The sequence below is a fragment of the Lonchura striata genome, chromosome 3 (assembly GCF_046129695.1).
Source record: "Lonchura striata isolate bLonStr1 chromosome 3, bLonStr1.mat, whole genome shotgun sequence".
Taxonomy (NCBI): Eukaryota; Metazoa; Chordata; class Aves; order Passeriformes; family Estrildidae; genus Lonchura; species Lonchura striata.
Window position 1 is genome coordinate 51,625,803 of NC_134605.1, and position 26,376 is coordinate 51,652,178.

General features: G+C 42.0%; 1 protein-coding gene across 3 annotated transcripts; it reads left to right on the top strand.

Annotated features, from left to right (window-relative positions):
- Positions 1 to 487: 487 nt before the first annotated feature.
- HECA (hdc homolog, cell cycle regulator) lies at positions 488 to 26,376 on the top strand. Of its 3 annotated transcripts, XM_021553165.2 has the most exons (4): positions 488 to 770; positions 14,874 to 15,914; positions 18,998 to 19,152; positions 21,728 to 26,376. In XM_021553165.2, the coding sequence occupies exons 1-4, from the start codon at positions 539 to 541 to the stop codon at positions 21,890 to 21,892; spliced, it is 1,593 nt and encodes a 530-aa protein (XP_021408840.1). In that variant the 5' UTR covers positions 488 to 538; the 3' UTR covers positions 21,893 to 26,376. The 3 variants fall into 3 exon arrangements, with proteins under 3 accessions (XP_021408840.1, XP_077638270.1, XP_077638271.1); XM_077782144.1 differs by lacking the exon at positions 21,728 to 26,376 and having other exon boundaries at positions 489 to 770; positions 19,002 to 19,141; XM_077782145.1 differs by lacking the exons at positions 18,998 to 19,152; positions 21,728 to 26,376 and adding an exon at positions 17,716 to 17,750 and having other exon boundaries at positions 489 to 770.

Consider the following 26,376-nt stretch of genomic DNA (forward strand, 5'->3'; position numbering starts at 1 on the left):
TTCAGGTGACATTTTCCAAGTGTTTCCCGCTGTTGGGACGTTCACAGCGCCCGGGACGCCGCGGCGGGGGAGCGGCCTCCGGCGCACGGCCGGGGCCGGGGGGACGCTCGGAGACCGCCGTCCCCGCTCGCCCGTCACCCTGCCCCGGCTGCGGGGACACCGGCTGCAGCTCCGGCTCCCGGCGGCACAGCACGCCTGCCCCCGCCCGCGCCGGCGGGAGCGGGGCTTTCCCTCTCCCGATAAGCCCCTCCCGCCGCCCGCGCCTGGCTCGGCCCCGGCTCCCCTCGCAGCGCACGCCGCCTCCCGCTGCCGCCCGCGCCTGCTCCGGGAGGAAGAGGGGCGGCGGCAGCGGGCGGCCGGGAGGGACACGCCTTTCGCCCTCCCCGGCCCGGCCCCCCGGGCCCCACCGCCCACCGCGGGCGCGGCGCAGCGCAGCGCGGCCGCCGCCGCCCCGCCATGAGCCGGAGGTAGCGGCGGCCGCGCCTTCCGCAGCCGCCGCCGCCCGCCCGCCCCCGCCGCGGCGGCGGCCGGGCCCGCGATGCCGAACCAGAAGGGCGGCAAGGGCAAGAAGAACAAGCGCGCCAACAGCAGCGGCGACGAGCAGGAGAACGGGGCGGCGGCGGGCGGCGGAGCCGCGGCGGCGGCGGGCGGCGGTGCCGCGGGTGGCGGCGGAGCCGGAGCGGCGGCCGCGGGCGGCGGCGGCGGAGCGGGCGGCGGAGCGGGCGGCGCGGCGGCCGCGGGCGGCTCGGCGCCCGGAGACGTCAAGAGCGGTGAGCGGCGGCCCGGGCCCCGCGGCCTCCCGCGGTGGCGCAGGCGGCGGCGGGGCCGCGACGGGGCCCTCGGGGCGGAGGCGCGCCCGGAGAGGGCGGCTGTGCGGGCGGCTGCCCGGGGCGGCGGCGGGACTCGACTGGGCCCTGCGCGGCTGCTGCGCGGGATCTCCCCGAAACACCCGCGGGGCGGGGGCTGCGCGCCGGGTTCCCCGCCCGGTGACCTGCCGGAGGGCGGGGGCCGCCCGGCGGCGATGCTGAGAGCGGCGGGATCCCGCGGCTGCGGGCGGCCCGGGAGCAGAGCGCATCCCCGGCGGCCGGGAAGCGCATCGCTCCCGGGCAGCGGATTCGGTGCTCCGTTGAAAAATCCCCGCTTTATTCCGTCACGATTAAAAATGGAGTCCTGCTTTTCGGTCAGTTTTGTTTGCCGTCGTACAGCAGTTGGGTTTGTCAGGGCAACGTGCTCGCTTCGAATCAACCATTTTATGCTGCCTTTGGTCGGTGGGTTGGATTTTGGTTCCTAGCGGTTTTGGTAAGGTGGTGTATTGCAGAAACTTGAATTGCTATTCGTGTTTGTTTCGCTGCAAAAGGATGTGTCAGGTTAAAACTAAAGGCAGACAAAGATTTTATTACAGTTTTGCTAAGCTAAAAAAACCACCTCTTAGTTCGGCTGCTATGTTTGTAAACTGCGGTGCAGAGTCCCCGTTCTTCACTTTTTTTCCTCTCCCAAGTTCGATTTCAGCTTTTTACTCTCCATGCTTTTCTAAAGTGGGAGGGTGGCTACAACTGGTATTATGCTTTGTGACGGTAGTTTTGCCTACTGCTGTTAGAAAGGCACTTCCAAGTGTCTTTGGTTTTCAAGATGTCTGATTCCCATGTATTATTATTTAATGGAAACTTTTCCTTGGAAATACTATCAATTTATTACAAATCACTTTAGCTCACAAGTTCTTTGCCAGACTACTTTTGTAAGAGTATTACTCCAGAGAATCATGGAGAATGACTAGAATTTCCTTTTTGGGTTTGTTTGGGGTTTTTCCTTTACTATTTGCTTTAAGTGAGTGAACAAGGGGGAAAAAGGAGAGGTTAACAGGAGTTAGAAAATTGCTGGAGTATTTTTATCGTGGTTTCAATATGGTAATAGTATGTCCAACATCCACATTGCAGGTGGTGTCTTACACGTTGGCATTTCTTCGGATGGGGAGAAGGACTTTTTTGAATTTTTGTTTTGCTCAAGCACAAGTGGCAGCAGTGGTGCATCTCTGGTGTGGCTGTGTTGCCTGTGGATGATGTGGTGGTGTTCCATCTGCAGGTGCCGCACGAGGTGATGCCAGTGAATGCTGGTAGTGGTATGGCTCGCTACCCGGACTGGTTATCAGTCTTCTGCTGTAAGACTTTGTGTCCCACATGCTTGGCATAGCCTTCCCCTGTGCTGGCCAGCTTCCTCAGAAGTTGAGGTTGCCTTTCTGATATCTAACCTGAGGTGCTCCTTTATTCTCTCTCCCTGCTTCCATATCACTTCAGTGATCAGAAGCATCCATTGACTCTTTCACCAAATCCCTCACTTCCCTTTTCTTACCCCCCCCACCACAGAGGTGCAACCTTGGCTTCAACATTTGTTGAACTCTGACAGAGTCAGCATTTGTTGTACTCTGCCTGGTCAGCACACCTGATCTTTGCATTGACAGAATCATTGCATCGTCATACCTTTATAGTCAGGTAAAGGCTGGATGGGTAGGTGTGGTTACTAGCTTTTTTTTACTACCCATCAGATAGTCTTGAGCTATATGTTTCATAAATTGTATTCTCCCTGGTAAGTGCAAAGCTTTCAACACTTTTGGTTTAGGTTGTGCTGCAGAATTGGGAGTCTGGCTCATGTGCAGGGAAAAGATTATACAGTGGTAACAGATTCTCTCAAGTCTTCAAACCCAGTGAATCTGAAATGAAGCTTTGTACTGTAGCCACCGCCCTGGAGGCAACTAGCCCATTACTAGACTCCAGACATTTGTTAGAGGGTGTGCACTTGAGGGTTGCTTGCAGTTTATGGAGAATGTGGCCTGCTGCAATGAGTGGTAGGGTTAACAGAGTTCTGCTGTGCAGTCAAGGCTTGACTGTGGGAGACTATCTGGGTTGTGGATTAAGTCTGCTGGGAAGCTCATAGCTGTGCTGCTTGTGGACACTGCAGCTGCATGCTGTGACTCGTGCTGCCCAGGCTCACTGGTCCTGTGAGACTCTGGGCTCACTCTTCTCTTCTGCATTGTCGCCCTATGCTGCTGTAGTGTAATTTTTGTGTGCCAGTTGTCACTGCTCTCCTACTCCACCTGTACCCTGGGAATGCAGTGTATGATCATAATGACAAAATCTGCTTTCTTTCATTAATGTGGCAAGACAGAAGTATGCAGGGATGAAAGCAGTAGGTTTAACAGTTGAAAATGTCTGTGCAGACCTTGGCTTTGCATTGTGATGTCAGTATGACAGTCCCATTACACAGTCACATCAGGACCCTACTTTGCTCATGAAGAGACAGTGATTCAGATATAGGGCTTTTATAAGTCTTCACAGTTCGTTGTGTGGTCCATTTATCGTTTCTGCCCCTCATCCATGTGGCATAATGAAATAGAATTTTTTATTTCCTCTGGGCTTCCCTGTGCAGCACTGACTAGCTGTGCCATGTGATTAGGATCTGCCATTGCAGCATCCCTTTCTTGTTCACTTTTACATTTTGATAAATGTTTGCCTCAATTCCTGCATATTTTTTTCCTTTAAACTATCAGCCAGTTTTTGGCATGATGACTGAGAAACGTTTGCAGACTTTTCTCCTGCCCCAACAGTGCGTTTGTTTATGTTTTTTTTTTTTTTGGTGGTGTTTCAATTTTTTTGGTGGTTTTCAATTTTTGGTGTTCCGAGCTCAAACTATGCTTGAAGGGTTCTAGAGTCTCACAGGGGGAATCAGGAAAGCAGAGTGTATAACCACTGACCAGATGTGATGGCTTTTCTTACCTTGCACTCTCAATTTCTCAGCAGGTATTGGGATCATACCTACAAGGGGAATTCACATTCTCTAGCTATGTCCTCAGTTCCTATCTCTTCCATCAGACCATATGATAGTTTAATCTTTCTTGACCAAAGTGCATCCATTTTCTGTACTAAGTGATGCACAGGTCATGGAGAGGGGGTTATAGGGTGTGGGTGGACTGGTTTAACAGTATCACAGTGCACAGGGAAAGTGAGATGTGATGTCACAGAAAGTCTCATTTCTTAGATTACATGTCTTCAGAGTGATTGAATGATGTTTCTAAAAAAGATTTTAATTTTCTGATTTTCTAGCTGGTTTTCTGCATTACTTTTTATAAAATCTGAGCTGTCATTGTGTTAAATTATACCAGCAACTGCATGGGATTTTGCACTTACCCCACTGATGACAGTGTTCCTGATGGCAGTAGTTGGTTACCTTCATCTGCAGACATAAATGAGTGTAACACTTTGTGGATACTTTGCCCCATCATCAGAAGAGGAGAATCCACAGGGTTTACTTTCAGATCTGAGGCTTTGAGGAACAAACTCCTATTCTGTCTCTGCCTTGCAGAGGCTGGACACTTTCAGACTGTGCTCCAGCTGTTTATCCTTTTATCCTGTAAACATCTTGCTCTAGTCTTGACATAGAGCTGTTTCTGACCTTAATAGTCCTTATTCTGTCCATTTTCTTTGCCGTGTTTCCATTCTTCATCTCATTGTCCAGTAGAGCCAAATCCTCTTCTTTGGCTTGGTGATCTCTATCTTAACATCTTGCTGCTTCATCCCTCTGTCATTGTCACTCTGTTCTCTCCAGCACTGTTGCTGTGGGAAGACTTAGAGAAAAGAAAAAGCTGTCTCCTTAGCTGCGCTTTTTCCCATTAACACGTAATTCAGTAAAGCCAGCCAAATTAAACTAAAAATACAAATACCCCCACAGCATAACTGTCTCTAAATCACTGTCCTACAGTGTACTGGCCACCTGTTTTAAGATCTTTTTTTTTTCTCCCCTGCCATAGGTGAGCCCTTAAACTACACAAGTGTCAGGACTGGTGAGTTGCTTGGTTGGCAGGTGGAGCTGGTGGCAGTCTGATCTGTGTGCTTTTGAACACTTCGCCTGGGTTTCACAAATTTGTAAGACTGATTTACTTTCAAATAAAAATGCTAATGTAGGAAAAGTGTATGAAGGGGGAAATCAGTAAGCACAACAGTGACTAATGTGTTGAACGCTATGACTGGCCAACAATTATGATTTATTAAAAAATAAATTATTATATCCTGGATGTGGGATAGTTAAAGATGGACATAAAATTCATCAATGCAATGTTTAATTTAAAAATGTGTTTTCAGAGAATGAATTGTTGTAGTATTTAAGCCTGGATTAATATGTGCTGTCAAATGTTCCCTGCTGCATATAACATCCAGTTCCAGTTTGGCACTCCAGTGATGTTCAGTATTGGCACCTTCTGATTATTTAGCCTGAGGGAGTCCCACTGGTATCAGTGAGACCACTTGGAAAATTAAGTTTCTGTTCTGTTGCAGTGACTACAAAATTTAATACCTATTAATTTACTAACGGGAATTATAATACCATTGTGTTCTTCTAACTGCAGAAATCAATTGAATGCAAATTTCACTGTCTCTATCAATGCAAATCAGGTTCAAAAGGACTTTCATGTTAGTTTTAGGATTTGAAACCTATACAATTAGATGCTTTGGTAGCAAATGCAGTTCATGTTTTGCAAATCTTTGCAAATAGAATCATGTTCATGGTGTTATTGAGTAAAACAAATATTATCCTTTCATGCAAGCAAGTACACACCTATTTAAGTTTGGGTTTTTTAAGTTACTTGCTATCAAAATGGTTATCAGTGCCCTGACAGCATTCTGTGTTCCTGTGATTAGTTATTGCTCAAGTATAGTGCTTTCATGAGTAAGGTTTAAGCTTGATGTTTGCTCTGTTTCATACAAAGAAATACAGTTTTTGAACTCGTTGCTTTGCTTTTGTCTGTACTCATTCCATATCTTACAGTGATCTAACAAGTAGTGACAAAGTGATTTCTAGCCCTTGGAGACATTTGTAAGTTTTCTTTAGCCTTGCTTACAGCCTTGCATATTGAGACATTCTTTGGTATTAAAGTACTGTCATGGCTGGCAGAAGTCCATCCTTCTCTGCTTTTCTTCCTGCAGCATGTGTAAGGGAAAAAAAACAGAGGAAAACCTTGCATTCAGCTCAGAGTAAAATACTACAGCTAATCTTCAAGGTGTCTAAATTATAACAGGATTAGTAGAGCATGGGTTTTCTTTAAACTCTTTTGATAGAAATTAAAATAATTTCAAAGAAGCTTCTTGAAGCAGTAATCTAGTCACTGGAGTGGGTAATTCCATTTTGAAAGCTTGTGGGATTTCGAGTGGAGCACTGGCATTTCCTGGTAGACTTTAGTGACATTTATCTTGAGAGCATTCACTTCAACCTTTATGTCTTTCTGTCTGTCTCTCAGAGTCTATCAGTCCTCCTTCCTGGGCTTGAGAGGGATATTGCTGTTGTTCCTGTCTCCCAGGATGCCTGCTGGGAGAGAAGGCAACTTCTGTTGGAGCCTGGCTATTGAGTGTGCCTGGCACTCCGCATCTCCCCTTGTGTGCACTGCTCCCGTTATGGGAGCAGTGTCCAGCTGAGGTCTCTGTGCCACGCAGATGCCAGAGATGGTACATGACAGGGCTGAGACCCAGCCTGGCATTGTGAGGGAGATGTCTGTGGGAACTAACAGCTCCACATCAGGAGCTGCTGTCTTGAAGAGATGCTGGGCACTGCATCTTTTGTTTCCCACTGAGTTTCTACCAGCTTCTTTAGCCTTTAGCATGGGAAACAAAATACAGTTTGTCTCAGTGAAACTTGGGAAGGATAGACCAATGTCACAAATATCCCTATATTTGAAAATAAAAGAGGTGTTGGTACCACTTGATTCAACCTGCTTTCCTTTCTCTCTTGCCTTCTTGTGCTTTTGGACTGGGTGTGGTGGCTAGCTGGCTCTCGGTCTGGGCAAGTCCAGCCTGCAGTGTTTACATCTGTGCTTGGCATTAGGGCATCTACTGCATGCCACAGTTATCTCTATTTCCAGCATGACTTGGAGTTTGCTACTGAAAACTTGCTAATGCAGGTACAGTAGAATCTGCATTAGTTGTTATTAGAATGACTGTTTCTTGAAACACCAAGGTTAATTCTCTGTGGCAGTTAAGTTATTAAAACCTCTTGGAAGGCTAAAGTGAGAGGATTTAATGGTTATGGTGCTTTTCTATGGGGACAATTCATGTGCAGATTAAGCAACGGCCAGCGTTCAAAACACATTAAGGCCCATCAGTCTTGAGATAGTCATTAATCTCTGCATTCACCTTTATAGAGGTAATCGGAAAAATCCACATGATGCTGAGGAGTCTTCCTAGCTGGGGCATGATTGCTTATGGCACAGAGAACCAATTGTCTTCTGACCTGGTTAAACCAAATCAGAGTTCACATGGGAGTATTGGGAGTGCATAGTTGTCCTGGTACTGATACAGGTAGAGGCTTAGGTCTGTTCTCTGGGGATATTTCCAGTTGGATTCAGGTGTTACAGCACAAGCCAGGGCAAGATTTCTTCTATACAGAGAGGGTCTATACATCCCAAGCAAAAGTCAAAACTTTTGTTTGTGATTGTTTTCTGTATTTGGACAACACATATTAAATGGAAAGAAACTGGCTAAGTTGTCTAGATGATAATTGTACAGATGATGGTGATTTCTACAAGACCATATGAATTCTTGTGTTGGGTTTCAGCAGCGTAGGCAGTAGGTTCAGCTTGGAGCACAGATGGCTGTGTAAACAAGCTACAAAATTATTGTGCACATGTAAGTGCCTATTATCCTTAGCTTGTATAGTTTCAATCTTGATTTTCTGCCTTACTTTGAGGTGATGGTTGAGCTGGGAGTGGGTGGTTGAATGAGAGCTGCAGATAACAGTATCACATGCTGGTTGCTGATTTCATAAACAGGCATTAGCTCAGACTGTGCTGTTAGTTAGAATGTGTTAATGTGGCAGGTATGAGTTAAGCCTTCATGATCTCCATGGTGTTTTCCTGCTGCTGTGAAGTTGCTAGGTGTGTTTTTTTTAATTTATTTTTTTATTGTCAAGAGATTGGCTTGGAGGTCAGATGTGAAGTTAGCATAAGTGAAATGCATGGAGATGCTTCTAGTAGCTGTTGGGCCCTCTGGGAGTCTCATCACCTAAATTCTCAGCTGAACCAGGGTTTAGCAGCTCCAAAATCGGAAATCTTTTCTAGGGGAAGGTGAGCACTTCATGTTACTACTCACTTAATAGAATTAGTGACATCTTGCACATGGGGTAAAACATGAGGGAATGGGGCTGTTTATGACTTTGTTCTCCTTAAATCCCTTCTGAGTAGGTGTTGCCTGGAGCTGTGTGGTACTTGGGGGCAGGATTGAGCTCTGGATTGGCACCTATTGACAATGTCAATATGTAGATGCATGATAGATATAAAGCTATCAGCCAGACTGACTGCAGACAACTCCTCCTTGCAATGGCACTGGCTCTGTTGCTTACTGCTGGCCTTAGCTTCTTTTTCCAAGAGCATGAGAGACTCTTACAGCACAGAAAAAAGCCTGTGATAAGAGTGGCTTATCAGGTGCTGCTGTCCTAGTTTTTTCCTTTCCCTCCAGGAAGATTTTGTCTTGATCATTCGGCAAAGATTGCTTAAGAAGTTCTGAAGAGATATCGGTCATCATCAGTGAGTGTTACCAGTATAAGCCCCAAGCTGAGCTGTTTTGAAAGACTTCTCTTACTGTTTGTCAGCTGTTAGTTGTTGCTGCTGCACTGAAGATCCAAGCCTGCCTTTTGGATCAACTTGTGAAATTATTTTTCTTATTACATTCTTCTGCTGCTTTAAGGCTCTTAGGAAAGTGGCCAGTTATTTATTTGTTGCCATATTATTTGTACTATTTAAGCAGTTATGAGTATAACAATATCATTTTGTCACATCTTTGTAATCTCTGGAGTATTAGATTGTATTGCAAGGTTCAACAAAGCAAATATATCAGACACTTAATTCAAGTTTTCTCTTTCTGTCTGTTTTGTTGTAGGGTGGTGGTTTATTTTCTACAGCTGCATTACAGTATTGCTGCAGTAATATTGTATGACTTAAATTAAAAGAAAGCTATGATGATGGCAGGGGAAATTCAGAAGATTCATGCAGATGGTTGGTAGGGAGTGGCTTTCCCCAGGAGTGACTCAGCTCTGGTTCAGGCTGGCAGAGTGAACAATTCCTAGCTGTGTAAGGTTGTGAAGAGAGCAGTGTTCATGGGAAAGCAGGCTAGAGGTTAAAGTGCTTGCTTTGCAAGGTATCTGTCCCACAGGAGCCCTTCTGGCCTAGGTAATGTGCTGGCAACTAGTGTGTCCTTGGCATAGATAAAGAGATGCTAGAGTAACAGTAGACAGAGAGCAAGCCACAGTTAAGTGTCTTGCAGCTAATCTGGAGCCAAGACCTTTCCCTTTTTTTGGGGATAATATCTTTTTCTAGATCCCTAATAACCTACTGTTGCCTGACAGTTGTTTTAAGATGACAGCAGGGCCATCTCGTCCAGCCACCACCACACTTCCCTCTCCCTGTGCCCCTGGCCTCACATCTTTAACACCTCCCTTAAGTTTTACCAGAGATGGCAAATCTGTGCAGTGAGCTGCAACCTATGCCGACGAGTATGGGAAATAATTATCTGTTTCTGTCCACTGACTGAAAAACTCTGGTCCTTAACACAATGGATAATGTGGGAGCATAGCAGGGGAAGAGCGAATTTTGCTTTAGGCACCTGCATTGAGGACTTGGAACAAATGAGAGCAGTCACGAAACTGAAGCCCTGGAATCATTGCATTTGGCTTGCTGGGTGCGTCTCTGGTTTTATGATGGGTGTGTAAACAGAAGTAAACAACATTCTCCTTAATATACTTCACCAGAGGGGAGTTCCTCAGGCAGCTGTTGTTCTGCAGCTTTCATTTGGGTCATAAAATGGGAAGGATGGTCTTCATATACTGCCTTTGTTTTTTTATTAAAACGTACAACCAGTTTGTGTGAGATTTGTTTTGCTGAAAGAGGTATTTCTCAGATGTTCTGTTTCTGTTCCTATTCCTGGCTTTTATGGATGTTTATAAACCTCAACAGAAAAAAAATGACAAAAAGCCAGAAAAACCAATCCAGGTTCCTTGCAGTCTTCTGTCATATTCTCATTTTTGAAAGAAAAGTTAATTTTATGGTGACTCTGTCAAACATAAAACACAACCTTGTTTAAACAGTGAGCTATCTTTGCACAAATGTACGTGTGTTTGGAATGTCGTATGTTATTTCTGTTTTAGAAGACATTTATGTACTGCTCCTTCCAGCTATTTTCAAAATTGCTGTTCCAAACCACTACAGAGGAATATGAGAAAACATTTATTTTTTTTTATGTGGAAACATAATGTATTGAAAGAAGCAGCATGCGCTTGTAGTTGCAACTTGACAGCCTATGTTGAAGCTGTTCTGCTACACAAAACTGCACGCTGTCTTGTTTTGTTCTCTTAGGCTGTGAAACCCATCTTGAAACTGAGAGTTAAATAGAAATTCTTTTATCGTTATTTTGGCATTCTTTTGAAAGGAGCTGCTGGAAGATTAGATGTTGCTCTGATACTGTGTAATCTTTAATTTTCCCTGAAGTTCAGTTACATAGCTTTGGAAATCAGAAACTTGTTAAGCTGTTAGCTACTTGGAAGCAAATTATATTTAGGTGACAAACCAACTTGGGGCTATAGGTGTGGATGGGCAGTTTGGCCATGTAATTTCTATTTACTTCCCATCATAATCGCTCTTGACAGTAATCGTTAACACTGTCATCATAAAACATTAGGATAATGATTCGAGCTCTGACCTTTTGAAGAATATCTTAAAATTTATTTCTAATTATGGGAAGTACAAGGGCTGGATAACAAGAATCTTTTCAAGTATTGTAATACTGACAAAAATTATTTTCCTCATTTATAAAATGGTGATTAAATAACCCAGACCACTTTCAAGGGTGTGAATTGATGGGAAGAGCTCTTCACATTACCTAAAAAGAGGCTGCCATAGTGATCTGAATGCTGTCTCTTTTGCTTCTAAGGCATATTGGTTGCCATGAACTGGGAAAATTGCACAGAAATTGCTGTTTTCTGTTTCTCATTTATTCTTTACGGAGGAACATGTGGCATGGTTATGTTTGGCAGGAGTGATGGGTACAGAGAAGTCTGCAAGGGATGTTTGGTCCTGCACAGTCTGTTTTGTACAGATAATTTGAGATGTGTGGCAAAAGCAAATGTTGGCTTGAGGTTTTTGTATGCTTTTCAGGTAGTGGAATTTTCTGCTTTTTTAAATAGAGGAAAACTGCAGAAAGCAGTAGAACTTTCTGCTGAGATGGCTTAAATTAGCCATACTGGGCTTCTCAGTTTCTGTTGTGGAAATATTGCAGCAGTTTAATCAGGGCCTTCTTCAAAGCAGCAGACTTGATGAAAGCAAATCTGCATCAGTGAAAGCAGGTGCTTTGAGTCGCATGGCATAACCTGTGCTGTGGAGCATGGCCACATGGCAGAGAGACCTCTTAGTTTTCTGGAGTATTTCCTATGCAGCTACAGTGACAGCAGTGAAATGTCAGATGAGTCCTCAGAAGAGGTGAGTAGACACCAGCTTCTCCTCTTCACAATGTTTTCCAAAGTAGTTTCAGTGCCACCATTTAACAGTTTATTGGGGTCTTTTGCATGATGGAAGGCTTTTGTTAATTCTATGTCTTCTGGCTACTCTAGACCTGCTTTTGCTGTGGTGATTATGTGACCAGCCAATTCACACTGTAGATAGCAGATCAGATGAGGGAATGTGTGAAAACTTTGTAATCATCCAGTTAACTTAAATGTTGAAGAAGACATCACTGTCCAGAAGTTGCAGCTTTGCCTTTTCTTGCCTGTGGTTCTGCTGTGTGGGAATTTCCTCAGGTAATCTGGTGTCTGTAAATTCTTAAGGAGAAACTGGAGAAGATCTCATTTCACAGTATTTCCATTGACTGACTAGGAAAAGGGAAAAAAAAAAAAGTCTGTTGAAAGTCGCCTTTATTTTAGCCTCTAGACACTGAGTACATGATCATAATTAAGTAATTGCAGACTTATTTTCTGGAATACATGTGGTGATGGTTTTTGTATTGCAGTCACTTGTTTTATTAATTTAATTTTTTGTCCACATAGTGAAGAAGAGTCTGTAAACTTTTCAGGGAACTTGAGATCATAGGTTTTTGCATACAAACTCAAAAATGTGTTCAAAGGCTGATCAAGGAAACACTTTCCTTTTTTTAGTCAGTTAACTATGCAGGTATGGATGAACAAGTATAGTGTCTGTATGCAATTCTAGACTTGTCTGTGTAGTACTTTCTCAGCTGTCAGCTATAATTATACCTGTAACTGTTAGAACATTTACTCTCTGAAACACAGTGAGAGTGTAAGTGGATTTTTGGCATGTTCTTTTTTTTTGTTGCCTTCTTGTAATGGTGGAAAGGAATAGCTACCAAAATAGATGAATAAAGGAAATGCATAAATGAGAATTGTTCATATTGGTGCCTCTGGTACCTTGCCTAACATATGACTTCTGACAATTTGCCCTTCATGGGTTCAGTTTAACTGGCCTTTAATTACATAAGGATGCTATAATTGTGAACTATACTTTCAGACCTTAAATATGATGAAGGAAAGACTGACAATGAAGAAGAGCTTTTCAGAGATGCTTGCTGTGGTAGTGTCTTGAATTGAAGTCTGGGAGAATGGGGGGGAAAAAAACTCTCAACTGTTAAACTGACAGATTGTGTTTCAGAGCAGGTAAGTTATTACTCACTTCTGCTCTTGGCCAGCAACATTTGTAAATAATAGCAACATTATACTTAATAACACTCAATAAAAGAGTGGAGGAAAAATTAGTCACTGGTAGCCAATAAAATTGTTGCTTCTCAAAGACATCTCCAAACTTGTAAGTTCTTAGTGGGCTTTTCAAAGATGCAAGACAACCAAAACCAAAATATTTGTTGCATTATAGAAGGGATTTCCAGAGTGTATCCAGGAAAACCCTCTCATGTCTCTCCCCTGCTCTCTCAAATTTGGTAATTTGTTTTTAATGACTGAAAAGTCCATATTTTGAAATGAAATAGACTTTTTCATCTTTGAAGGAAAGCTTTTGGGAATGTGTTCTGCTTGCAATTTACAGGCCACTCCCTGAAGGAAAGGTATTGCAGAAGAACTATTATTGTAAGTGTGTCACTTCTGGCATTAGAAATCGAGACAGAGAAATTAAGTGAAGGATGTGGCATCTTCCAGGGGATGGCTCAGGAAAGTTTTTCTGTGCAATTTGTGCCTCTTTCTTTGGTATAAGTAAGTTTTAAGAACTTCGGTAATCTTGAATTTATTGAAGGTAGCTTTGAACATTCTGTTTGTTTATAGCCTTTTCCAAAAACTTGCTGGGAAAGGGACCACTAGCGCAGCAAAGATCTGTTGTTGTAGAGCATCTGATTTGTATATTAGTGCTGTAGGACAGGTGATGGATAGTGGGTCTCTTACTGAGAGTCGGGTCAAAGTACATCTAGGAGCATAAAACCTCTCATTCTACTGCAAGTTCTGCAGAGTTGTTTGTGCAAGCAGTGATAAAAATGGGATTAAAAACAATGCAACAGAGTGGTGGTTTTTTTTAACCTGCTTATCAGATGGAAATTTAAAGTCCAAAGGGGAAAAAACTTCAGTCATGGCAGTCTGTCTCCTTAAGACTCTGTGCACCTCTGCCGTAAGTCCTGGGGCTCTGGCTGAGACTTCAGGGGAACTTCAGGAAGCTGATTGCTGTGTTTTAGATAGGGTGAGACAGCACTTGACCATGGAAGACCTGGAAGAAGCCTGCTAGTATTTGAAAGCAGCCTAGAAAGGTTAAAAGGCAACCTGACAGCCCTGTTGGATCAGTGCTTTCTGATCAAGCAGAATAGTTAGGAAGACAGAAATACAGAGAAGAAATATTTGTATTACTAGAGTAAGCATCTGTGGTGGGGGTCAACCTGCTACAGCATCTAAAAAGTTCTTACAAAAACTGCAGCAGAAAATTTCCAATCTTGTTGAGCCTCCCAGCTGCAACAGAGCAGCCAGCAATGGGAGTCATATGGTAGTCTGTGGTACTTTGGTGAGAAACTGGAGAATGTCATTGGTTGGTAAATATAGAAAATTCTTTTGTAGAGTATTTTTTAATGTGGAAGCTGATATTGTTGCTGTGAGATAATTGAAGTAAACTATTCTTTGCTCAAGGATATAGCAAAGCTGCTATTGCATTTGGCTTTTTTTCACCTGTCTGTGCTGCAGAACTGTTTGGTTTCTCAAATTTAGCTATCCAGAAGGTCAGTGGTGGTGATAAAGTCTGTATTTGCCTAAGCAATGTTATGAAGGCCCGTCTTTCTGTACTAGGAATGTAAGCTCTTTGTCGTACTTTGCTCCCTCATTTTCTCCCTAGCTGTTGTCTCTTGCTCAGTCCACAAAAAAGAAATTTCTTTTCTCTCAGAAAAGATAAATTCCTGCCTCTCCCCATAATTGCAAAGCTGGGCTTACTTGCTTACTTACATGTATTGCGTATCTGTTTTTCAAGCAGACATCTCTGTGTGTTCTTCCCATGTTGCCTCTCCGGCTTCAAAGCAGCCCTCCAGAAACATTCACAATGCTTTCTCCTTCCTTCTTAACACCTTGCAACAGTATCCACAAATGCTTGAGGGCTAATGCTTCTGAGGTGCTTTGTATTTGAATATTAAACAGAGTGTAGTGTCATCTTGTTTCTTTATTTGTGTATTTCCTTTTCTCTTTTCACATGCTTATCTCTCTTTGGCAAGTACTGCTTTTTTGCACCGACCCAGAGCTGATGCTTGTGGCCCTTTAGTAATACAGGCTATTAGTAAGAGCTTGCATGTGTTTGTCACAATGTTTAAAGAAAGTACTGCAAAAAATGGGCTATTAAATTATTATTGTATCTGTTTTACTTTCTACAGAAGCCCCTTGTGCTACTCCACTGATCTGTAGCTTCGGGAGGCCGGTGGACCTGGAGAAGGATGACTACCAGAAGGTTATATGCAACAATGAGCATTGTCCCTACAGTACTTGGATGCACCTTCAGTGCTTCTACGAGTGGGAAAGCAGCATCCTTGTCCAGTTCAATTGCATTGGCAGAGCCAGGAGTTGGAACGAAAAGCAGTGTCGCCAAAACATGTGGACCAAGAAGGGATACGACCTGGCTTTTCGGTTTTGCTCCTGTCGGTGTGGGCAGGGTCATTTAAAGAAGGACACGGACTGGTACCAGGTGAAGCGAATGCAAGATGACAAGAAGAAGAAATCAGTGTTGGAGAAGAGTACGGGAAGGTCCATGACAGAATCTGCAGAGGAGGCCAAAAAAGGCAGGCCGGCTAATAAGCCGCAGAAAGGCTTGAGTAATGACCTGCAGCGAAGGCACTCTATGGACAGGCAGAACTCGCAGGAGAAGGGTGTCATGGGTGGCAGCTACGCTGTTCGCTCGCCCTGTGTCTCTCCTGGCCAGTCCCCACCCACTGGCTACTCTATCCTCGCCCCCACGCATTTCAGCGGCCCTCGTTCCTCGCGATACTTGGGAGAGTTTTTGAAGAATGCCATTCACCTGGAGCCCCATAAGAAGAACATGGCTGGTGGGGGCATGTTCAGGAATGCACATTTTGATTACGGGGCAGCTGGCTTGCAGGCACATAGATCAGGACACTTCGATACCCCAGTGCAGTTTCTGAGAAGGCTCGATCTATCCGAGTTGCTCACTCACATCCCCAGGCATAAATTGAATACTTTCCATGTGCGAATGGAAGACGATGCCCAGGTGGGCCAAGGGGAGGATCTTCGGAAGTTCATCCTTGCTGCTCTCAGTGCCAGCCACAGGAATGTTGTAAACTGTGCTCTGTGCCACAGGGCGCTGCCAGTGTTTGAACAGTTTCCGCTGGTGGATGGGACCCTGTTCCTTAGCCCGTCAAGACATGATGAGATTGAATATGATGTTCCCTGTCACCTTCAAGGTACAGGTTGTCTGTCAGTCATACTAGGTTTCATTAAATGATGGAACTGCCTTCTGTACCCTGTCCCTGCCATTACAGATTTTCATCCTGGTCGTGTATTTTTAAGCAGTTCTGTAAAGCTTGAAGTAATGTCCAAAATATTCACGTGGATCAGATTGAAACCCTTAGAATGCTGTACAGAAAGATGCCATATAGAAAGTTACATGCCTTGTGTTTGGGCTTACAACTAAACAAGTTCTGATCCGATTTCTAGGTAGACCATGAGAAGCTTTTCCAGCCAGTCTGTTCTGGAGCTTATGCATGCTCATGTATCTCTTGGGAATTTTGTTCCAAAATGCACATCAGCCTTTTAAAGAACCTTTTCTGCTGTGCTGCAGCCTGCATGGAAATTGTGTTTGTACCACTGATGAGGGTGATGTACCTCTCATCTGCTTTCAGACTAGAGTATCAGTTTTATTTTATAGCAAAGTATTATTTCTTAAATACAGAAAAGGCTGTAGTCTGGCCTGCATTAACACAGGCCTGGAGAGGTTGGATGTAGTAAGAGTCAGGTTTTAATATGGTGTGTTAAAGAGGCAGGGTAGCAGTGAAGGTTTTAGACTTATTTCCAAACTTGCAGGTGCTTGAACTGTGTCTTGATTATGTCCTACCTCTCAGATGAGTTGAGACCATAGCACGTGTTTCTTTTTTCCTTAGAGAGACAAATGGATGTGGGCCAGCATGAGCTTCAGCTGTTCCTGAAAGCTGTGGCCCAAATTTAAGTGATCAGGGTGGTACATGGCTGGATGTGCCTGTTCTGCAACCTGTTGGCAGTCAGCATGGCTAAAATAAGTCAGAGAATGTATTCCAAGTCTGGTGGCCAAAAGCATAGAATTATATGTTGGAAAGTGTGTTGGTAAGGGATTAACCAGAGGTATTTTAACATTAAAGTTTCTCACCTTTCAATAAAATACATTGTATACCATGCATGGTCATAATATGTGTTATGTAACATACCTTTGCTCAGTAAACTTTGTATTTTTTTTTTTTTTTCCTTAAATCACTATGCACTAAGTCACTAAAATGTATTCATGCTAACATTATTGTTTCTGTCTTGCCTAATGTACCTGAAGGGGAAAAAACAATTGGCAAATATACAAGCCAGAAAAGTTCCAGGATAAGCAGAATATACCTTTGTGAGATAGCTATGCTTACTTGCTTTGATGGGGAGTCACACAATATGCTTTGATTTTTTTCAGTATAAAAAGCTGCTTTAGTAATAATAGTGAAACTCATTGTTTGTTAACATTTGCCTCTACGAATGAAACTGTGAAACTATTTTTTTACCTTAATTATTTCTTAACTGTTGGATGGTATATCTGAAAAACTTGTTTAGACAAGTTGCTGTGAATAATTAATTGTTAAAATTTTTGCTTCCTTGTCCTGGGTAAGATGGTTTTTTTAACAGAAGTACTCTCTGAAGTGAAATTAAGCTGCTCAAGGTGCTATTCCAGGCTGTTATTTTCTTTTCGGTACAGAAAGTCATTTGTGTTACTTCAGGCATGTTTAAGATATTGCCTCATTTCCAATACAAAAAGTATTCTGAAAATTAAATGGTGGGGGAATGTAGTATTTTAAAGTGCCAAAAATGGTGCAGAACTTCAGATGGGGAAAGATATTTATTTTCCTGCTCGACACAACGGTTGTGCATGGAATTGTTTGAAGATTACCAATCTTGAGTGTTCACTTTAGGAACAGAGTTAATTATATATGTTATATGTATATTACATACATTTTAATTTCATCCCATCATGTTTTCTAGAGCTGAACATGCCAGTGTAGAATAACTAAATTTTTACCAGCTCACACTAGTAAGTGTGTTTTGTATGTATATTTTAAGAAGAATCTGTTTTTCTTGTTTTTCTAAAATAGTTGGCTTAAAAACCAAAACAAGTAAAAACACAGACTATTAATTTTGTGTCTGGTATAGACTAATCATAAATTACTAATATTTTGTTCCCATTTTTGTAGAAGAGTTACAAGATATGGGTATGTTGAATTACAGTTTGTGATGTGTTCAGTGCTTTGATGCTAAAGAGCATAAATTGCAATCCAAGGTGAACACATGTTGAGCACAGTCCTGTTTTGTTGCTGTTCTGTAATTTCACTACTGCTTAGCTCTGTCTTACATAGCAGTGCAAAATCTGGTATGTTATAGGATTAGTACTTGGTGTCAGGCCACTTCTAATAGCCAACAATTAAATTGAAAATCAATTTAGTCATACAAGTCAGGCATAATCTTGGTACCAGATCTTTATAATTTATGTTGAAATTTTGTTTTTTTGTGAAAGTCAGTCTCAGATTTTGCATTGGTTAGTTCAATTACATGTATGTAGTGAAAATATTTGATTTCCAAGTGTGAACCACTTGTTTTTTATGGACATAAATGTAACTCAGGTTTTGAAAGCATTGTGCATACAGAGCCTAAGGTGATGACAGAGCTCATTATATTGATAGTTCTGAATGGCATGTTAAAGTCTTTGTATGTGCTGTATATAATGTAAATATACTTGTTAATGAACAGTCAGAAGAAAGTACATGAAAAAATTTGCTCTTCTGACTGTTGCTTCTTTTCCATGGGGACTGTTAATTAGGTCGTTGGTTCCCTCTTTGCTGGAAGATACCAGCAACTTGTTAAATTAATCTGTACCAAGTTTGCTAATAAGATTCAGCACTTCTCCACTTCTTGTGTCAGGTGGGGTTGAAGCTAGGGCAATATTCTGGTTTTGGAAACACGGTGGCTGATTTTACAGCTTAACCTGGCATCACTTCTTGGAGGTTTAGCAACTCCTTTTATAAAATATTCTGACTTACCAGCAAATGATGTAAGGGAGAGTGGGCACGGTGATGACTAATTCCTGAGTGCTGCATAGCTTCAGTCAAGCCCTGTGTATTTCCTATAGAGAAGTACTTTTTACTTTATCATTCAGTCTTTATAGAGAAAAAAAAAAGTGATTTGTATCACTAAAGGTCAGATATCACATTGCAGAATATGTTTGTTTTAATCTTTTCTGCTGTTTAAGATGTGTCTTTTCTGTCCACAGGAAGGCTTATGCACCTCTATGCTGTTTGTGTAGACTGCTTAGAAGGGGTTCACAAAATTATCTGCATTAAGTGCAAGTCCCGATGGGATGGAAGCTGGCATCAGCTGGGCACTATGTATACCTACGATATTCTGGCAGCATCTCCCTGTTGTCAGGTTAGTACCATACATAAGTAAGACTCATAAGGTGAAATTCTAACTGATTAGATAAAGTCAAGTTGTGTATCTTTTCTCCCTTTGCGCCTTCCATCCTTCCTTTCAAGCCTGTAGCTATGAGTGCAATACAGGAGGGCTGACAGGTCTCTGTCCCTTAGTCTTCAGAGGTACAATGGCCTTTAGCTAGGCTAAAGTAATTGCAAGGGTCAGTGGTTAATACACTTACGTTTTTAAATAAAGCCCCCTTTAAATGCATTGGTAATTAAATCTGATGCTTTATCACTAGCATCACTAGTGTCAGGTATAGTTCCACATTTTGAGCAGACGTTTCATGTTTCCAGGGTTTTTTAGTTCATAAATTGTGTTTTATCATAATTGTAGCAAAAAAGTGCCAAGGGAACAGAAAGGTCCAAAATGTCTTTGTGCTTGGAGGTTACTCAGCTCTCCTTAATCTTTGTTGTGTTCATTAAACACTCGCCTAATCTGTGCCTTGAGAGAGGAAGATCCAAGGCCTGGGGCTACTCCATAGTGTGCCTGAGACAGCGGGTTGTTTGCATTCCAGAGAATTAACTGTCGTAATGGACAGAGCACTTCTGCTGTGCAGGTAGGGGTAGGCAGCTGTGAAAAAACATCTGCCTGGGAATGCCTCAGTGCTCCACTCCAGATGCTTGCTGGGACACACAGATGATGATAGTGGGTTAGGAGGGGAGCCTTGCAGAGATACACCCATTCAAACTGGGATCACTTCATGGTAATGTGCATACTTTAAAGCCATCTGGAATACTAGTTTGTCAGTATGCAAATGAACCATTTATTTTAAATTTAATATATTTACCAAAATGTGTTGCTCAAAAGAGAAATGATATTGCTGCTATTGGTTAAGGTGACATTGGTAGCAATTACAGCTACAGACTGATACATTACTTCCAAATTTAGTGTCTCTTGTAACTTTGAGGCTGTAACTTTCTTCTAAAAATAGGAACTTATAAAGGTAAGGAAAGCTCTGGTACTAACTTGCTACCTAAAAGTCAGCAGCTTCAAATCTGAATTGCTTCTCTTGAATGTACAAGAAGATATTTAAGAGCTCATTATACAAGAGCCTTAATTACATGATTAATGGACAGTGTGACAGTACATGGTATAACAGCTCGCTGTAAAAGCATTAGCTGCAGTGGCTGTGATTGCCAGATAATAAGCATTATTGTTTCACCATGATTGTTACAGATGGTTCTGTGTATACAGAAGAATGACATTTAAATATGGTATGTAATATAATTCCAATTTGCCTTTCTGGATTTATTTTGAATAATTTCATGCCTTACTTCAAAATACTTAATTCTACATCACAAATTTGCATGTAGAATAATAAACTGGAACCACTGTCAGATTACTAACTCTTAACTGATGAGCTGGACAGTAGTAAAGGAAAAAAATTTGGTTAAGAATTCCATAAAAATTAATAACCTAGTAGATTGTATTTCTTAAAATTTTTGCTTTTCAAGCAGAGCAGATAACAGTGAAGCTTTTGATTTTTTTCTTCTTGAGTCTGGTCTCAACAGGGATAGTACTTTCATAATTTCCTCCTCGCCTCATCCAGGAAAATCCCTTAAATCAAGATGGCCTAGACAATACTTTTTGTTCTTTTCAGTGGAGAGCTGAAGCTTTCATTAGTGTACTGTGCTGTGAGGTTAAACTATGGTGCAGCTCAGGCCCTCGCTGCTCATTTTTACTCTTTAACTTCTTTACAGTCTCAAATCCTTTCTGCTTCTCTTGATTATTCCAAAGGGCTTGCTGTGCTTTCATGCTGCCTGTTGCTTTCTTTGTATCAGATGGGCTGTGTTTCTCAGCTAGATTTCTTCTGAAGTCTCACTTTTTTTGCAAGAGCTGAATATTAATAGCTCTGTCCATCCTCACCTATGACCTTGAATTATTTCTCATATCCACCCAGTTAATGTTGCTTCTTTCTCAGTTGTAGCTTGTAGAATAGTTTGTGTATTGAAGTGATGTTTCGTTTGTATAACCTGATATGTATTATAAATGTTTAAATAGACTCTTAAAGTGACACAATACCATGTTGTACTGATAAAGTAGATCAAGTTATAAGTTTGTTAAACCAAAAGATTAAAATGCTGATGCATTTTGTAGACAGATGATGTTCAAATGTCAACCTAAATGGTTGAATTGCATGGCGCAAATATGAAATTTCTCTCTTTGCTTCTATTGAGACACCGCGTATTGTGCTGGGGGTTGAGGTATTGATTCAGAGATGAAGCAGCACAAAATAAACCTTGATATTCTCTACCTTCCATCAGTCAGAGCTGGGAGGTGACTCACTCCCCAGAATTTGGTGGTGGTCTTTAATCTGAAAGGCATGGTGTGTGCCTGCAAGTTCCCAGTCCAGGTGAGGAATGTCCTTACCAGCACATCCCATTACTGCCAGTTTCCTGACTGACCCCTTCTCCTGCTAGGGGGCACAGGGGACTGCCTCTGGCACCTTCTTTTCCAGAGGTGAGAAGCTAAGGGGAGTGTGGTTATTTCAAAAAGGTTTTTTTGTTTGTTTCTTTGTTTTTTACAGGCTCGACTGAACTGTAAGCACTGTGGGAAGCCAGTAATAGATGTGCGGATTGGCATGCAGTATTTCTCTGAATACAGCAACGTCCAGCAATGTCCTCACTGTGGAAATCTAGACTACCACTTTGTGAAGCCATTTTCTTCATTTAAAGTTTTGGAGGCTTATTGACGAAAGCTTTGCTTTAGTAATAGCTATTTTATGGGTATTTCAACTTTATTACATATCTTTTTATAGGATTCATTCTGTGATGAAATCTAATTTCTTTTCTAACTGAAAAAGCAGCTTCTTTGTCAGTGTACATATTAATATGTATATATACATGTTGTTAAAACCAGAATCCTCCTGACAAGATCTCTGTGAAGGTTGGAGGCAAGCCAATTTAATGGCCTTTCAATATATCCCGTGTGTGGGGTAAAGTTCAGCTAAAAAATCATTTGGGTTTATTTTTTGTATAGTTGTAATACAGTTTATAGGAAGGGTGTGGGGAGACATAAAGGACAGAGAAATATGTCCAGTTGGAAAATGGGTAATTGCATAGGGTTGTTCCTCCAGCTTGGTGGAAATGGGAAATCCTTGGAAAGAAATGTTTCTGTTGCTGTTGAATTCGTTCAGGCTTTTGCATTGGTTCCCAGGGGTGCAGGAGCTGGCCTTTTGTTGCCAGTCCCCTCGGCAGGCTTTCTTTCAGATTTCCCATGACCAGGGTAAACTGAGGTATCATGACAAGTGAATGTAAACGTGTGCCAGAAAATGCAATCTTGAATGAATTATTTCGGCATCGCGTCTTCCTGCTGTGTGTGTTTGATGTGCATTGCCCTCACTGACTTATAGTGCAGGCAGTAGTGCTGCTTCCAACAGGGCTGTCATGTGCCCAGCTGGGTCACCTGCTCATACCAAAACAAGCTGGAGATCTCAAAATGCTTTATTTAAAGGTATTTCTTCACAGACATTTTAGGGAAGGAGCTGTCTGAGCTGAACGGGGATGCGATTGTATGTGCCTGCTGGGACTGAGGCTTTACTGTCTGCTGCAGGCTGGTGTGGAAGGAGAACCATGAGGTGGGGTCTGGGCCCTCAGACCTGTATGAGCTTACAGGTACTGTGACACTGTTGAGGCAGGATGATATGAAAGGATTCCACATCAGAAGGTTTGAGAGTAAAACTGATTTATTTCAAATACATCTCTCTTTTATAGAGAGTATAGTCTCGACCCATTCTATTGGTCCTGAAGTAAAAACATCTCATACCATTGGTGTGCAGTGAATGACACAGTGGCAGAACTTATCTATAAACAATGTGAACAACAAGAGAGATAAAGAATTATTTACATTCTTTCTCAACTGTTTCCCAGACTTCTGCCTGGTTAGAAACCTTTGTTTTCTCTCTGACTGAACTGAGAATACCCACAGGTACTGAGTACAAAACTTGTCATCACTTTTTAAAACAATTAATTGCTGCATCTTCTCCTTTCAAAATTGTGTTCAGTCTAGGATCTAAAAACAAGGAGATGTTTTAAGAAAGCAAACTTAGCATATTTACTTTCTACATGCCTCTGTGCTGTACATAATAGACTGCATTAACCAGTGAATTTGTATCAGAGAGCTTGGCCCTGTAGACTCTGCAGTTGTTCTTTCTTGACTCCCATTTCGCCCTTCCTTAAATAAATTTTTCAAAATAGGTCATTAATCTTTTGCTTGGTTTCTCAGATCGGTTGAGATTTAAGGGACATTGTTTTTTTTGCTTTTCTCGGTAGTGTATTTATGAAGTGTTTGTCCACTGGAGAAGTGTGGGGTTTTTTTTCTGTTTACATGGTGGGATTATTTTTTGTTTCTTCTGAAGTCTTTTGTTTTTCCAAATTAGAATATTTTTAGAGTGTATCTGTTAAAATCATGGTCTTAAAAATGGCCCTGATAGTCTGCCATCCTGGGAAAGAAAACAAAAAAGTCAGAAGCCAAAATAGTGTTTTTTTCCTATGTTGGATTGAGAATTACACTTTCTACCGAATTAAGAAATTATCGTGCACATAAAACTCAAGTTGAATATCCATGTTTCTTTGTGTGTAAAAATGCTGAGTTCAGAGTTTTATTTCCTGGCTGTCTCCACTGCGGAATTAGCTCTTTTTAGCATTAGCTACCCTTCAGGTAATACCCAAGCTGCACAGAACGCTTCTGTTGGCACAGTTTGAGTGGCAATGTCCTTGGGTGCCACCCAGCTCATGCAGTCCAGTGCTGCTCTGAACAGCCATGGTGGCAGGCTGTGGTAGCCTTCACCACTGCTCTCCTTTGTGCAAGTTCCTGGGCTGGGTTTTGGGTCTGGAGCACGTTCTTGGGGTTTTGTGCAGTTGTCCTGTTGGCAACAGTTTTGGGAAAACCTGTTTCTTCTTCTTGGAGAATTACGAGAAAGACATTGAGAGACGTATAACACATCCTTTCATGGCTACTACAAAGTTACATGAAGCCCAGGTGCAGTGAGACCAGTTCTGCACCCACTGTCCCTAGGAGCAGGACCTGGCCTGGGCATACCTGGGCAGGAAGGAGATTTCTCACAGATAAACCCTGATTAGCTGTGCAGTGTAGACTTCCCTTGTGAAGAGCAATGGAATTATAATTTGGATTAACTCCTCCAGAAGGTTGAGCCCTGCAGCTTTGATGGTGTGTTGAGCAACCTGCTGGAGTTAGGGTGGCTAATGAGGTTGGAGTTGTGTTGCCTGGCAGTTCTGTGAGAACCAGACCACACAGAAAACAGTGGCTGTCGCAGCGACCTGAAATCACACAACAAAGACAAAGCTCCTGTAATTAAGCAATTAAAGAGAGCAATTAAAGCATACTTCTCTTACTGTAGGTTCAGTCTTCAGTGCCAGTCACACATTATGAGTCTGGAGTGTGAGCTCCCACACAGGATACATGGCATTGTGTGCCCACTTTTTTTGTACAGTGTTGGGAGGAGGTGTCACTGTACAGTGCACATGGTAGGGGAGAAGTGGGCTCTGGAGTTGTCCTAGGTACTTGTTCATTTGCTTCCCTTAGAGTAGCTTAATTTGCAGTTCTGCCCTTTAAGTTCTTGAATGCCTCTCAAGACAGTATGTGTGGCAATCAAAAATGAGTAGATGTGGAATAAAGGAAATATGGTCAGCTTTAAAGTAAGTATTTGAGAGATTGTGTAATACATCCAAGTCAAATCCAGGAATGGAACAGACTGAGAAAATGGGAAGGGAAAAGCACATTTAAAGTTGTAACACTGACAAGAAATTACATACGAATCTCTCTAAGAAAGCAGTTTAGTTTTTTGCCAGCTTTTCCTTTTAATTCTGCTGTTGAGTCTTACCTACTGCTTAAGGAATGCATATTTTCTTGTAAAACACATCTCTCAACTGGAGACTAGCAGCATACATAGCACTGTAAAAATGATCCTCAGTGGAAACCAGCTGAGCTACAGAAAGGTTCTTCTGAACTTTGCTTCAAAGTAAATGATCTCTAATTTGTAAAGACTTTCCCTGCTTCTTGTTGGTGCTAAAAGCTGCTCTTGAGTCACTGGAAAATGCATGATTTTCTCTAACATGCAGATTCCAGTCAAGCAGTCAGCCCTCACCTTTGACCAGGAGAATTTCCTGGGCTTTACTGAAGCAGATGTACAAATGCACCTTCTTTGGGACCTAATAGCTACTTTGGAGGTTAAACTAGACCACAGTTGCTCTGCTTCCTGTCTTGAGAAGCACTGGAAGTAGTCATGAGCTTACAAATACATCATAAAGGAAATTACTTCCCAAGCTAGGGAGCAGCTTGCTTTGTTTATTTGACTAGTTTATTCTTCATTACCTTTATTTTCTCTGATGCTATGTGTTCTTTTTAAGCTGGCCCATTGTCAGATTAAATTTGCCTGAAATATGTTTTATAAATGAGAATGTACTCCTCTGGATTTGGAGGTTCATTCTGCTCTTCTTAAGTGCACGATACTCCTTGTGATAGCAGTAGGAGTTGCATGTGCAAATGCTTTTCTTTCCAGTAGTTAACTTTCCTTTCCATAGGAGAGGCGTGCATTTAGGTAGACTTCATATTTTGGATGTGTAAAGCTGAATTCATTCATCACTAAGATGTCTACAAATAAATTTTGATAACCATAACTAACAAAATAGACATCTTTTACATGCTGATGTGTAATTTGACATCAACCAACGTGAACAGCCTGAAATTGTTGTTCTAATGCTGCAGTCATTAAAACTACAGTGTTGTGTAGCCAGACCACAGAATATCTTATAGTCTATTTACACTAACATCTCCAGTAATGAGCTGTGTATTCATAATGAGTTTAATTGGAAAAATACTGAATATTCCTACACGGGAGGCAGCTAGCCCGATATTTTTCTTTTTTCCTTTTTTTTCCTCCCTCCCATGTATTCCTCATTTTGCTGTACCAAGTAACCAAGGACAAACATGTTGTAAGGTCACTGGTGAGAAAACCCCTCAAAAATATACTTGTCCATAAAGGTTTCTTGTTGAGACATTCTTGGATTGCACTTTTGCAGATGGAAGAATATGTACATAGCAAATGAATGTTGATGAAATTAAAATAATTGGTTATGATATCATTTACATGTGTTGTTAAGGAATATTTTGTTGTGAGTTCTCTGTATTAAAAAGTAATAAATACCAGACAGCTGA

Bases quoted from the DNA above. Each gene is read 5' to 3' on its own strand.
- HECA (XM_021553165.2), top strand. From the start codon at position 539: ATGCCGAACCAGAAGGGCGGCAAGGGCAAGAAGAACAAGCGCGCCAAC. The intron at 771-14,873 runs GTGAGCGGCGGC...TACTTTCTACAG, and splicing joins GCCCGGAGACGTCAAGAGCG to AAGCCCCTTGTGCTACTCCA. The intron at 15,915-18,997 runs GTACAGGTTGTC...TTCTGTCCACAG, and splicing joins TGTTCCCTGTCACCTTCAAG to GAAGGCTTATGCACCTCTAT.